Source organism: Sinohyriopsis cumingii, chromosome 9 (assembly GCF_028554795.1).
Source record: "Sinohyriopsis cumingii isolate HCF-2022 chromosome 9, ASM2855479v2, whole genome shotgun sequence".
Taxonomy (NCBI): domain Eukaryota; kingdom Metazoa; phylum Mollusca; class Bivalvia; order Unionida; family Unionidae; genus Sinohyriopsis; species Sinohyriopsis cumingii.
In genome coordinates this window covers 22431294-22447186 of record NC_142969.1, presented here as the reverse complement: position 1 = coordinate 22447186, position 15893 = coordinate 22431294, and the positions used below count along the sequence as shown (strand labels likewise).

At 36.3% G+C, this 15893-nt stretch overlaps 1 protein-coding gene across 1 annotated transcript in view; it reads left to right on the top strand.

Moving 5' to 3' along the window:
• The window catches only part of LOC149791385 (uncharacterized), a 190794-nt gene that overhangs the window by 136185 nt on the left and 38716 nt on the right, over positions 1 to 15893 (top strand). Inside the window, exon 8 of the mRNA XM_089971345.1 lies at positions 310 to 933. Coding sequence (XP_089827471.1) covers positions 310 to 933 — 624 coding nt within the window. The remainder of the gene's footprint in view (positions 1 to 309; positions 934 to 15893) is intronic.

Below are 15893 nucleotides of genomic sequence, written 5' to 3'. Positions count from 1 at the left end.
CACATTCATGTTACAATGGAGCGTGCTATAGCGGGATCACACTGTATTTATTCCTACTACTAGTTGCATGTTTGTTTTTAAGTAACAATAACAGGAATCTCCATGCCAATTTTATTTATATATATATATATATATATATATATATATATATATATATATATATATATATATATATATATATAATTTGCTATTGAAGAATATTTTATGACTTCCAGAAGTGCTAGAGTTGCTTTCAGTGAGATTAAAGTCAATGAGATTGTTTCCTAAATACCATAGTGGCTAAAATCCTGTAAAATATGTTTTTTCCAGATGCAGAAGAAGCTGATAAACTACAACTTTATTGCAAGCTTCTAAATGATCCTGATATCAGCAGCAAGCAAGCGGGATACAGCAAGCTTGTGCATCAAACAGAGACAGCTCATGATGTAAAGGAAAGCTATATTCAGCATGTGGAATACAAAAATTTTGGAAAATATCAAAACAAAGTCAAATCTTATTCATTCAAGGGATCAGATTTATCTTACGAGGATCAAACTAGTGATGAGGATAACAAAGGTCTAATGGCAAGCAGCAAAGCCATAACAGTTGATAAAGAAAAAAACTTATGTAATATTTCAAACGAGGATCCCTGTCAAATGCTGGAGCAGAGTGTAAGAAATGCTGATACGAGTGACAGTGAAGATTCAGTCAAGAATATAGTTCAATTTCTAAATGAAAATGCTGACAAACTAGTAAGAACTAGAGATGAGTATTCACCATTGGCATTGTGGGACTTTGCTGGTCAATACATGTACTACACTACACACCAAACATTTCTGACGCAAAGAGCAGTATACTTATTGGTTATAAATCTCACTCAGCAAGCCACAGATTTTGTGAAGGATGATGACTGTTTCTTTGATATTGAAGGAGAAAGAAAATGTCAAGTTCACGGTAAGCTTAGCTCTGATATACATGGCTGTTTCGCTCATCTCTATATCAAAAAGATGGAACAAGGTCTAGGCATTGTACTCAGAGACATGGGGAACCAACTCACTAGCCAGGCAGAAACAAACACTTGCCACACACACACACACACACTTGTAAAACCCACAAAATGGGAATATATGATTTTACCACCAAAACAAAGGACATCTTTATTTTAAACATTTTCAGGTGATAAAGATCTATTTTACTCTGCATTTTATATATACTTGTCTTTTGCAATTGATTTGTGATGGATTTCAGAGAAACAATGTATCAGAATTTTTACCATCAGAACTATGACACACAAATGTACACAAAGTATCAGAAATTATAGTCAAGATGGGGACATATTCCATAAGTATGTATTTTGATTCTAAATAACTATCTCCTTTCGTATTAACGAACTAAATTGAAATATGTTGAATTTTTTATATTATGAATCGTGCCTATACAAGTAAAAATGTATGTCTTTGAGTTTGAAGAAACTAAATTATCAGAATTATTTGAAACTACAGAGAATGTGTTTCTTTTTCTAAAATGAAGATCAGTATGCTGATCTTCAGTTAACCCATTTTCTCATGCAAGCGTCTTTGGACGCCTCTACACCATTCGCATGGAAGCGCCTTTTAATGCCTGCTGTAAACATCAGCCATTTTGAGCTGGTTTTTGTAGCACAACCATCGGGGAAAACCCCCCTATTAGATACTACATTCTTTTCTGCGAATGACAATTACATCAGATCACGTGGTCACTGTTTATGCACTGGTCGATATCTGCTATTTAATGTAACTGGGTCATAATCTCCACTCTCCAAAATGGCGGTTGCAGATTTCATTCAGTACTTACGAAGGTTTCACGATTAGAATCACAACTATGAAAGATTCAATAACTTAGGTAAAGGCTCTGATATTGATGTAGGCAGCAATTAGTTTTTATAAATTATCAAATTCAGATGACTTAGTGATGTAGACACAGACGAAAAACATGTAAATTTCGAGTATGGGAAATGGCAGCTATGGTTGGTCACGCGGCCTCACTGACATGAAGGTGAATGAGTTCTCTCAAGATTTTAAAGCACATAAAAAATTCTTCCGTGAAAAATAATTGCATAGCTATAACAATCAGACTTTACTCTTAAATTTTTCCACATATAATGGATGTGTACCAGATATGTAAAATGGTTAAAATTGCTGTAACATACACTACATTGCTTAATAGTTCACAGGCAGGCCTATGCATATGCGGTCGACTAGGTAACAGATGTTCTTTTTATAGCGCGCTGCACTTTGTCACTATGCTGTATGAGGTAAAGGGTTAAAATAATTTTTTTGGCAAGAATGCATTTTAGAGTTTAAAATGTCTTACAAAATAACTAATTTTTAACCTTTGTTTATTAAAATTTGCCACTTTAATGCGATCTTCTCCATTAATAAACCAATGCATAAGATCTCTTTGATATGAAATGCACCAAAAATATGTTTTAAAAATGTCTAATTTTCTAATTTCTGCGGAAACCAGTCTTTTTTATTATTCATATGAAAATGTCCCCATTTTGTAAGTACCATGTCATAGTTGTGTGTATGAAAATATACCCTTTCTTTATGCATTGTGCCATGTTCACTTCTATAAATATGTCCTTGTTTTGTTTGTAGCATTTCAGATTCTTTTATGCACTACATCAAGCTTTAGTGTATGATATCCCCAATGTGCATGTATTATGTCAAGGCTTGTGTATGAATGTCCTCATTTTTGTATGTAACTCATCAAGGTAGCATGTATTCAAATATCCCCATTTTGCATATACAGTTTCATGGTTGCATGCATTAAAATGCTATCGTTTAGCATCATGATGTGTGTAGATAAATTCCCCAATTTTTGTGTGTTCCATCAAAGTGTTTTATGAAAAATGTTCTCAGTTTGTATGTACCAGTTCAGGGTTGTGTGTATGAAAATGCTTCCTTTTTGTATACAACACTTCAAAAATGAATGTACAAAAAAGTCCCTGTATGGCTTGTGAGGCATCAAGTTGTATAAAACTATCCTCATTTTTTTATGTATGAAGTTGGATGTTTGAAAATGTCTACTTTTTGCATATTCCACATCAGGGTTGTTTGAAGGAAAATGCCCCTATTTCTTATCACTTTATGGTTGTGTATATATTAATGTTATAGTTTAACATATAAAACACAGTTTGCATTAAAGTGTCTCCAAATTGTTTGTACCACATCAAAATTGTGTACATGAAAACGTTCTTGCTTGGTATGATCATCTGTAAATGATGTGTATGAAAAGCTGCTGATAGGCTTTAAAAATGTAATGATTATGTATGTAACAGCATTAAAAAAAATTTATACTCCTCCTGAATATTTTGATAGTTGAAATGTCTATGACCAAAGGGATTTTGAGTGTGGGAAGAAGTTAAAATATAGAAGTTTGAATGGGCCTGAAATAACAGAATAGCAGTGCCAATATCAGGTTTTTAACTCAAATAAGTTGGGTGTGAGAGATGGAAAACATCAATATCAGGTCAAGTTTTTGGGTTTTGAAAAGGCTTTGACAATTCTAGGTAAACAGGTCAGCATGATGACAAATCGGGATAACTGAGTCATATTCCTGCTGCTTCAGCACCATTTAATTATGGTATGGTATGGTGGGGGGGGAAGGGGGCTGTCCTTCATTTAGTTGTTGTTGTTGTTGTTGTATGGTTTAACGCCATTTTTCAACACAAGATAGGCTATACATGGCAGCCGGTATAATTGGTGGAGGAAGAACCCTGGAAAACCCGGGGAAGAACCACCAACCCACAAGAAGCTACTGACAGGCTTTCTCATGTACCAGCATTAGCCGAGCCTGAGACTTGAACTCACGCAGACAGAGGTGAGATGGCAGTGATCAGTAACGGTGAGCGCTATAGACCACTCGGGGCCCCCTCTTCATTTAGTAATGGTTAGCCAATCATATTCTGTATGTGAGGAAAGGGGATGCGGGATTATAGATAGATACAAGAGAATAGTCAGAAGAAGAGAACAAGAACAAGATACAAGTTTGAGATACAAAATGGGAACTTAACAGAGAAATTTCATAAAAGAACTTATAGTCAGAAAAAGAAACAGACAAAAATAGAATACCTTATAGATATAAGGAGTGATAGATATTTTGAGTGGACAACAATATCAAGAAACCATGTAGCTAAATGGTAGTGTAGAACTTTGAGAGGTGGACAGAACTTTAGAGTGTGTATATTAGATATAAACAGTAGTTTGCAAAATGACTTAGTGTTTTTAATAAAATACCACTGGTCTCCCCTCACCTTGAAATCAACAGACAAGACCTAACAGGTTAGATGTGGTAGAGAACCCAGTGGTTGGATGACAAGACCCAGTGGGTCAGATGTCTCTCACATTGCAGTCAGTTTCGTATTAACCAAGTTTAGGTTATTGATATGGAAATGCCCCTATTTTGTATATCTCACATTTTATGTATGAAAACATCTGTTTATGTGCTTTAGGCTTGGGAAATGTGGTAGTTAAGTTGGTTGAGTGTCAGCCTCATTGTCCAAGGGTCGCATATTCAGTACCTGCACAGGCCAGCCCGGGTCAGCAGCCTCACAGTGTCCTTAGTAATAGTATTTGTATTTTATAAAGCCGATAGATTGCATAGATGAGAATGTCACTTTTGTTCTAAAAGAAAGTATTGCTCATGTGTATGACGATATTAACAATCAGTGTGGGAAACAAAAAAAATCAAAATTTGGCATAGGAAAACTTAAATATTTCATAATAAAATAAAAAAAATTGTGTGCAAGTTGACATATCCATTGAGAATCACTGAAAACGGAAAGTTCAGGTGTTAAAATGTTCTCATCCAGCATGAACCTTTCAAGGTTGTGTATATGAAAGGACCCAAGCCACCCATGCTACATTTCACTTTAGTACAAACTCGAATATAAAAATATTTGAGCATTTTGAATGAATATCCCTTGAATAGATGCATGATGCTAATCCTGTTTAGTATAACAAATCACATGAAATTCATACTTAAAAAGATCCCTCTCGAGTCTGATATACCATATATATTCATGTATGAGCAGAATAATGTAGGAGAAAATAAAGGCCTGGAAGAAAGGGGGGGAGGGGGTCAGCTTATCCCATGGGCCAAAGTGTAAACTTGAAAGTTTTTAAGATTTGTTTTGTTGGCTACCATAATAGCTGTTAATCTTGGGAGACGAAAAAAAAGATAATTTTTTCCGTGTCCTAAGACATATATGCATGTGAAAAAAATACATTCTCAGTGTCTCAACACTTACTAAACTGTTATAAACTACTATGATTGCATTTGTTATTATTTTGCATGTCCATATTTTATGATTTCTCCAACACAAAATTAAATAAAGGTAGAAAAAGACTTCATAATTCATGGGCTGGTTCAAGTTGACCCGGGAGACTAGGCTGTACTGTAATATACAGTACTTACACAGTGCAAATCATGCCTAGCATCACTGTAATCCTTGTTTATTCCCAAAGATATTAAATGCAGATTTTGCCTTATTCATTTTTTGACCAAATCACATTCTTCCAGATAACACTTCAGCTACTCCATAATAGCTGTTTCATTTACGTTGATCCACATGCTTACAAATTACTCTTTTTCATTGATATAAGTGATGCTAGAAATTGAGGTAATCTTTATGAAAAGGTTATATTATGCAAGGCACAACTGGCATAACTGTTACATGTTCATGAAAGAATGGTAATGATAAAGGCTAAAATTCTGAATATAGATCAACCAAGATCATCATCAATCTATTTTACTTTTGTGTTTGGCTGAACAAAGTCATAATTTTCCACACAATGGAAAGCTGGATGTTTCAGTGTCTCCTTTGTTTATAATTGGCGGATTTGTCTTTTGTTTTCTGACAGCAATACAGGCCAGTTAATCATTAAAACCCTGAAACTGGCTTGAGTTAAGAGGGAATTTTGACCGGCAACTATACTAGTACTTTGATATGTAATTGCCTTTCACTCTGTAATCTTAGCATGATTACCGTAGTTTTGTAAAACAGGGTGTAAGGTTGCTTAAATCAAAGCAATCCAAATTACAATTCAGGTTTTTATGGTATCAGCATAATTTTCAAAGCATTATTTCTGAAACTTCATAATTGTATTTTTGATTTATCATTGAAGTTTAGTGCAGTGATGACTATGATTTGAACCCAAGGGATGTACTTCATTCAGCGCGTGTTCAAACCTACAATGTACATTTGGTGTTATGTAAATATACTCACTAGCCTAATTGCAAGCATTGAATCAAACCCTATATTTGTTCATTGTTGTCATACTGGGATAATATTTTATTGAGTTAGTTATTTATAATTTCAAGGCAAAACAAAAATGAAATTACTGATATATTGATAGAAAAGTCTATTGCAGTAATGCATAAACAAACAATAATCAAGTCAGAAGATGGAGGTAGTGTTACAGCAACCCATGAATGGTCAATTCTTGTCACTGTTCAGTCAAGTTATACACAAATCAGAATTAGGAAAAAAAAAACAAAATAAGAAAACAGAAAATTCAATAAATTTCTGGACTTTTCAAACAAATTTATACCATCTCTGTGTAATAACTGTATGTCCCAACCCCAGGAGAATTATACAGGTCCCCAGGAGAATTATACAGGTCATCATCATCATCAATCCCTTAACCCAAGAGGTCATTGGGGCACCACAGTTTACTTTACAACCAATTCTCTCTGCTTTCCCTGTTCTCTGCTGCCCTTTGGGATTCTCCAGATCCCATGCCTGTCCACTCCTTAATGTTGTCTTCTTTTTCTGTCTGTCTTTTCTTCTGTGCCCTCGCACTGTGCCTTGCAAGATTGTTTTTGCCAATCCAGATGATCTTGAGTCATGGCCATACCACTTAAGTTTATGCTTTTTTACAGTGGTCAAGAAGTCTTCATAAGGTCTAATGGCTTGTTGGATCCTGTTGTGTACTTCTTCGTTAGTTACACGGTCAATGGATGAGATGCCCAAGATATTGCAGTAGCATCTCATTTCAAAGGTTTGAATCCTTCTTTGTAGATCTGATGTGAGTGTCCATGTTTCACAATCATACAGAAAGATGGATATGACAATTGAGCATATCAGCCTTATTTTGGAACGAAAAGCAATGTTGGTATCCTTCCATATTGGTCTCAACCTTTTTATTGCTGCTGTTGTCTGGGCAATCCTGCAAAGTAGTTCTGGTTTGGAGCACTTATCTGTGATAATAGATCCCAAGTACTTGAAGCTTGTGATTCTTTCCAGCTTCTGTCCACTGACCCTAATTTCTGCAATGATACCATTGGTGTTGTTTGTCATCAGTTTGGTTTTTTCAGCACTAATCTCCATACTGTATGCTGTGGAGGTTATGTTGAGGTGCTCAACCAAGTCAGCCATTATGTTATATATACATGGCTATACATGTAATATGTGCTAAAGAAATGCATTCAGAAATTACCGTGTTCATATTGTGATATCGTCGTGGACTTTGGGGTCAGCTTATATGCAGGTCATGCACTTTGTAGCGTTTATACCTATTCAGTTTGGGGAGTCAGCTTGTATGTGAACGGGTTTATATGCAAGTATATAGGGTAGGCAAAATAGACGAAGTATTTTGACAAGTTCCAGGTACTTCAAAAATATGTTAAAGATCAATAAGTGAATGCATAATTCATGAAGAGAAAATAAACACATAATTACGTAAGTTTTATTAGTTCGGCAACATACAAAGCATTGCTGTTTTTATAGCCATTGTTGGTGTTATATTTGACTGCAGACAAATATTGATTCACCCTATGTCAGTGACAAAATTATTAAATATTATTCTCTTGTATATTTGCAGTTCAGTTTTTGACATTAAAGCTTCAGAATGACTTGTTCCAAGTAAAACAGCTTCTCAGTGATAATTATTTAGTTCAGTAGTCTGGTTTTTTTTTTTTCTTCAACAAGGCTAGCAATTTATTCTCTTCATACATGCTACTTTATTGTATTTTCAATTCTCTATTACTAAAAATCCTAACAGACAAGATAGCCAATGAAAGGCAGATGAGATAAGTAAAGAGTTGGGAAAATAACATGATAGTAATGTCCAGGTTATTCTCTTCAAATGCTTTTAGAACAGCTTGGTACACCCAAGCAAATATGAACTTACTAATAACATGCCAATCCTTGATATTAACCAACCATATTAACCATTTTCTATGCAAAGATCATCTTTTCACTTAATCTAAATGAGGTCTGCAAAAGTGGAAAAATACTTCAGTCAGTCATACATTTATCAATACTTTAAAATGGTATTTCAAGGAATGAACTGAAAACACGTAAAATTAGCAAACAATTGCAAGTAAAATGAATTATATCTTATTCAACTGCTTTTATATAACATGTATTCTGCAAGAAATACTATATTTCTCTTAAAAAGATTACCGTATATACTCGTGAATAAGCAGAATAATTTAGGAAAAAATGAAGCCCTGGAAGAATGGGGTCAGCTTAGCCATGGGCCAACGTTTAAATTTGACAGTTTTTAAGTCTTTCTTTTGACTGTAATGGCTGCAAATCTTGGGACACGAAGAAAGTTTTTTCTTCTTAAAAGTATGAAAATAATGTGTAAAAATTTTATGCAGGGATCATGATGGGCTTTGCCAATGTCGCAAATTGCAATTTATATTCTTTACTGGCGACAAAATATACCGTATGGAAATTGTTTTTCCTGACATTATTGACTGTTAAAACTTGTATATACAACCTTGGGTTTGCAGTGAAGAAATTCAGAGACATAATGAAAGGAAGCCACAAACTTAACATAAAATGCATTGGAATGTATCTTTTGTTAGATAAACAAGTTCTTTGCCCATATTGACACTCCATCTTTGTCAACCAACAAGAGATTTTTCTCAATGTTTTGATACTGCTTGAAATCTTTTCATAATTATCATTGAGAATCATAATGTTTAAGTTTAAAAAAGAATTACAGTGACTTTTACCCTCATGGATCTTTTAGAAAGGCAGGGATTATGTCCTCCTTCCTGTCTGTCTGTCCCTCCTTTAGTAATGTACCCCATTTCCTACAGCATTAAAGATGCAGACTTGAAACTTTGGAAAATGATTCGGGGTAGTCTTTAGATGTATACAGGGGTTCGAAATGAATGGTTAATATTCTTTAAAAAATCTAAATATTTTAAGTATTTGTGGTGGAAATCTAAAAACTGGTTTGTGTTATCTTCAATCTCAGGGGTATAATAATAAAAATAATAATAATAATGAGGACTTTGTATAGCGCCTAATCTTTAGAAGCTCTAAGCGCTTTACAACATTAGACAACACCTTTAAGATAAAAAACCTAATAATATTATTACATAAACAAACAACATGAAAATTATAAAAGCATTAAAAATAAAAAAAACATGCTGAGATTATCTCAGGTAGGAAACATTATTAGGTCTTTAAGTTTGTTCTTGCAGTCGAAATAAGTGAGTTTTGAGAGCCATCTTGATTGCGATCACTGTGTCTTTGTGTCTAAGTTCAGTGCGCAATTCATTCCACGTTGCTGGGCCCTGGTATGCAAAAGAACACTGTCCATATGACTTTGTTTTCATAGTGGGGATAATGAGTATACGATTGTCAGAAGAGGAGCGAAAGTATCTTGCTGGTGTGTACACATGGGTGAGGTCAGATAGGTATGTTGGACTAGAGTCCGACAGTGAAATGTAGCACAGAGAACAAATTTTGTGTTTGATTCTGGATCGAATGGATAGCCAGTGTAGGGTACAGAGCAGCCGGGAGGTTGGCTCTGATCGTGGTACTCTTAAGTATGATCTGAGCAGCTGTGTTTTGAACTTTTTGAAGTTTCTGGAGTAGATATTGAGATGAAACAGACAGAATTGAGTTACAATAGTCCAGTCTTGAAAGTACTAATGAACACACAAGTGTTTTAGTGGCATCAACTGAAAGATATTTGCGAATTGAGCTGATGCGTCTCAGCTCAAGATATGCATATGTTCATGACATGTTGGTGCAGTGTGAGAGTACAGTCCAGAGTAACACCTAGGTTTTGGACTGATTGTGTGAATTTAATGTTGGCATTGCTGATATTTATTGTTTGACATAAAGGATGTGAATGAGAAAGTCTTTGTGTTGTGATCAGAATGGCCTCAGTTTTTTCATCATTCATCTGCAGCTTGTTACAAGTCATCCATGATTTCACATCAGAAATGTACCTCTCTACACCTTGGATGGTAGCATCAACTTCAGTTGGGTGGCTAGATTTTTATATTTGGGTGTCATCAGCGTACAATTGGTGAGACACTGGATGATGATCTATGACACTTGAGAGCGACTGATTGTACAGAATGAATAGAACAGGTCCAAGAACAGATCCCTGTGGAACACCACAACATATATCAACTGGGCTGGAGTGTATTCCATTTGCAGATACAATTTTTGTCCTGTTGACCAAGTAGGACTTGAACCACAGTAAGGCTGTATCATGAATGCCAAAAACATGCTGGAGACGGTGAAGTAATATATTGTGGTTTATTGTGTCAAATGCTGCAGACAAATCAAGGAGGGTGAGGACTGTAATCTATCCGCTATCCAAAGCAGAGAGAATGTCATTAACTACTTTTAGAAGAGTAGTTTCAGTACTGTGGCAAGGGCAATACGCAGACTGTACATTGCTAAAAAGACTGTTTGAATTTAGATGAGATACATGCTGGGATAGAACAACCTTTTCTTAGATTTTTGAAATGAATGGGAGATTAGAAACTGGGCGGTAGTTCTTTAAATCATTATGGTCTAGTGTTGGTTTCTTCAGCAGAGGCTTTACAATGTCAGTTTTGAAAAATGATGGGAATTCCCCAGACGAGAGAGAGGTATTAATAACATCAGTTAGTGAAGGCAATACTGGATCTAAGCACTCAAGCAGCAGTGATGTTGGAATTGGATCAAGTTCACCTGACTTTGGTGCACTCTTCATCACAATCGTACGTACAAAATCCATAGAGACAGGTTCAAATGCTGCTAATGGTTGCTGCTCAAATTCTGTATCCCAACTGTATGGTGATGACGAGTCAGTTGAAATTATGGTGTCAAGCCTATCTCTAATGGTTTGTACTTTGTCATGGAAGAAATTTGCAAACATGTCCGGAAGGTCGACTGGAGAAAAGGTAGTTGGAAGTGGTGTTGATTTGTTCCTTGACATTAGCTTGTTAGTAATCTTGAAGAGCTCTTTGCAGCTGGAACTTTCCATGATCTTAGTAGTGTAGTGGGCTGATTTCACTGCATGGACTATATTTGTGACATTCTTCTTAGCGGCTTCATTGATTTGCTTATGAATAGTGAGTCTGGTGGAAAGCCAGAGCCTCTCAGCTTTATGGCGGTCTCTTTTAGCAGTGCGAAGCTGGTAAATAACACTGCTATACCATGGAGAACACTTTTGAATTAATACTCTGCACTTGGTAGCTAGGGCATGTGTTTGTCAAGTAATGATTTGTTGTTGTAGGGTTTAACGCCATTTTTCAGCACACGATAGGCTATACATGGCGGCCAGTATTATTGGTGGAGGAAGAACCCGGGAAAAGCCCGGAAAGAACCACCGACCCTCGAGAAGCTACTGGCAATCTTTCTCACATACCCACATTGGCTGAATCCGAAACTCAAACCTACACAGACAGTGGTGAGATGGCAGTGATCCATAACGGAGAGCGCTTTAGACCACTTGGCTACTCGGGGCCCCCTCAAGTAATGAACGCAGACAGTTATCGAGTTATAACATATCCATTGGGGTTTGGCTTCCTGGTCTTGCCAGGGATGGTCACTGTGGGTATGCTTTCCCGGGGTCACAACTTGAAAACTGTTGAGATACCCAGCCTATAACTATGAATAGGTTTGAAGAGAAAGAGGAAACCAAATTAGTCATATGTCCAGTATAGACCCTAGGTTGTGTCCCTTTGGCTGAGAACTTGACCCTGGCTCATAACATGGAAATGGTCAATAAAGGTCTTGGAAATGCTTTGTCTTGCATATTTGGATGTAAAGTTTTGATCTGGGACACAGAAATGTACTTACACAGGAGACCTCTGTACACACACAATACTTGGGTGGCAATTTCAAAGGCTTGCCAGTCCAGCTTCAGCCACCTGCTGAGTGGGAAAATGTGTTGGTCAATTGATTATTTTAGCAGTGCTGATATTTACAATGACAGAATTCAGTGGCTGAAAGACCCTAAGATGTGCATGTTGTCATAATAAGAATACATCAAAAGAACATGATGCAATAGCTGGGTGGGAAGTGTAAGAATGTGTGTGATGCCTGGCTTAGTGTTTGGAATCAGACCTTTCCTTGGATTATCAAAATTCAGTCTCACTCTGATGGACACACAAGAACTAAATGTCAGTGATATAAAGAATGTGGAAATTAAACTCAATAGCAGCCAGTAGTTTTTCAAATCTTGGAAGTCCCACATTTTCTGTGAGGGGACTGCAACTTTTGCTGTGGGACTCCTATTTTCACCAAAATGGGAGTCCTGGACTACTAGTTTTAAAATCCTAGTGAAACCTCAGGGTCAAGATCTCCATCCTAGAACTATATATATATATAAATTGTTTATCATCTGTCCTACATGAACTTATGAAGGAAAAAGTGTTAGTTTCCATAACAATTAGATCAAAAATACAATTTGACAGCTAAGAAATAACTATACAGTAGTACCTCGGGTTACGAAATTAATTCGTTCCAGAACTCGGTTCGTAACATGAAACGTTCGTAACCCGAAACATTGAAATCAATGAAATAGAGACAATCCGTTTCAAGATGAAGGAATCATTCTTTTTTATTAACATCCGGTTGTTTACCTGACTTCATGTATTAAATAAAGAGAAAGAAAACAACCAAATAAATAAAATGTAAAATAAAAAAAGATTTAGTCCATCTTTCTTACCAAGAAAACGATCATGGGAAATTTGTCACTTTGTTTGCTATTCTGAATCATTAGTTTCAGGAGTTTCTTGTCGCTGTTTCTTGGCAGCCAACTGGGAATCTTTCTGCACCAAGAAACTATCAAGGGAAATTTGTCGCTTCCTTTGCCGGAGAATCTTTCTGAAGTGGGCCATCGCGTTATCATTCATCAGGTTTACTGCCCTGTTAGCAACAAGTTTGTTTGGATGATGGTTCACAATGAAGTCTTCGACATCTGCCCACTTGCTGCAAATTTCTTGAATCCTGGCAGTTGAAACGGTCACTGGCTCCTCATCATCAGACGACTGCTCCTCCTTCAATGTCTTTAGCTGTTCATTCTGAAGATCCACAAGCTCATCTGTAGTGAGCTCTCCACTGTGGTCCTCAATCAGCTCCTCCAAGTCGTTGCCATCGACTTCCAGGCCCATTTTTTTGCCCAAAGACACAATCTCATCCACTACAGCTGTTGCGTCTGCCTCTAATCCTTCAAACTCTTCTCTCTCTGGTACACACGATGGCCAAACTTTCTTCCAGGCAGACTTCAAGGTACGGGTGGAAACATCATTCCAGGCCTTGTCAATGAGGTTGATGCAGTGGAGGATGTTGAAGTGGTCTTTCCAGTAATCTCTCAGAGTCAATTCGGTGTCATTAGTGACCTGAAAACACCTTGAGAAGAGCTCCTTTGTGTACAGTTTCTTGAAGTTGGAGATCACTTGCTGGTCCATGGGTTGAAGCAGAGGAGTGGTGTTGGGAGTTAGTACTGCGTGGCCTTCGTTTGTACTGTACGCGATCGTTTGTCTCCAACGTTAAACCTTGCTCTCTCTCTCTCTCTGTCTCGCCTTCGTTCGTAACCCGAGGCACTGTTCATTACCCGAGACAAATTTTTTTCGAAGTTGTTGTTCATAACCCGAATTGTTCGTGACCTGAGGCATTCGTAACACGAGGTACCACTGTATTCGGTTAAACAATCTAGGAGCATTTTCTGGCAAGTTCCATAGCAACCTGGTAGAAAATATTTTCACCCACCCCTCCAGAGACTGGTAACATTTTTATTCAAGTAATGGATGAAATATTTATTGTCATAATCTACAAATTTTTGTATCTTTATACATAAGTTTCACACCTTTGAAACCACTTCATCTAATGTTGTCAAACTTTCCAGAAATATTCAAATGTCACATGTTTAGGTTAATATCGTCTCATATGCCTCCATAGCAGCCAAGCATCTTTGACATCAGTCAGTTAGAAACTTGTTCTAATATTTAAAAAATCATTAATGGATTTTTAATGTAGCTTTAACAATTTTTCAGACATATCGCTACGATATCTGCAGTGTGGCAGTTTATAGTGATGTCTAGCACTGGGGCATCATGCTGCAGACATGTAGCATGATGTCCCACTGAGTCACATAATCCTGCCACCATGCCGATCAGTCCTAACACTAACCTCTTAATGCTGAGCGCCTAGCGAGGCAGCTGTTAGTACCATTTTTGTAAGTCTTTGATATGACTCGGCCGGGGTTCGAACCCACAACCTCCCACTTCCGAGGCAGATGCTCTTTCCACTAGGCCACCAGAGTTGTAGAAACAAAAGAAACAAATTATACATTTTCTTCATTTGTTGTATGTATGGAGAACAAATAAAATTGTCTGCTAAAGGACAAACCAATTATTTTGGGTGGGAGGAAGGGGAGACCCTGGATTTATTTTCAAACCAGACATATTTTTTCTCTATTACTTCATGATAGTTAATTCTTTTCAACTAGTACAACTGGATATAATGTTATTTTGCCACAAATTAGAGCAAGATCTTTTAAAAGCTATCTGAAGGCTTGAAATTTGTAATTTTGGTGTTACAATATTCCATCATCACCCACTGAAAACTAAATCGGCAGTCCTTGAGTTTAATGCAAAAAAGGAGGAAAATCTCTGAACCAAGTTTAACCTGCAAACTATATTTTTTTTACTGTTATTTCAGTCTAAGCCTTGTGTTCCATACATGGTCTTTTAATTCATATTTTGTTCACCCCTTTTAATTTTATTTATTTTTTGCAAAGGAGTCAAGTGGTATGACCTCTTCCAAATATTTCCTTTTATAATACCATGCCATTAAGTTGGCTGCATGTGGGATTTACTTTGTCCATCTATGTGGATCCATCTATGTGCATCTATCTGTCTTACCTGTACTTATTCATGATAAAATTCATCTAAAGCTTCACTTATTAATATTAAACTTGCACTGTGTGTGAATTTTGGATGAGTATGGTTGTGTACCATGATGTAAATAAATAGATCAAGGGCTCACCCTTTAATCATTTTATTTTATGAGATAGAGAGAGACAGAGAGAGAGATGTTACAACGTAAACTTTCAATCAGTAATACTTTGAGATGACCTACACCATCCTCACTGCATAACTACATGCTTTATCCAGTGCTCTAAAACTGCTTATTAACACTGCTATACTTAAAGAAGAGTCCATTATTATGTATTTAAACACTTTCATCCCATTCGTGACACCAGTACATAGTATTTTACTATCACAAAAATTAATGTGAAAGCATCAACATCCACTCTCGCGTTGTTTACACCATAAATTACTATTTTGATTTGTCACATGATCATATTAGCGTAGTCAAGCTCTATATTTAGACAAAGAAACCCCTAGGTACATCAAAGTTTGTCTGTCTTTAAATGTGATTTTCAGCCTTATTAGATTGAATACAAGCTTAATTTTACAAATTTTTGACATTTGAATGAATGAACATAAAAGCGAAGTTATATTCTTTGACAATTTATGCAGCAGAACTCATATTGACACACTATCTTAACAGTGCATTGCTATATCATAATCTTCTAATTCTGACATCTGGCCTGAGTACTGTATGCTGTGAGATATTGTCTTTTTTTTAAAAAAAATACATTTCTGGTAGT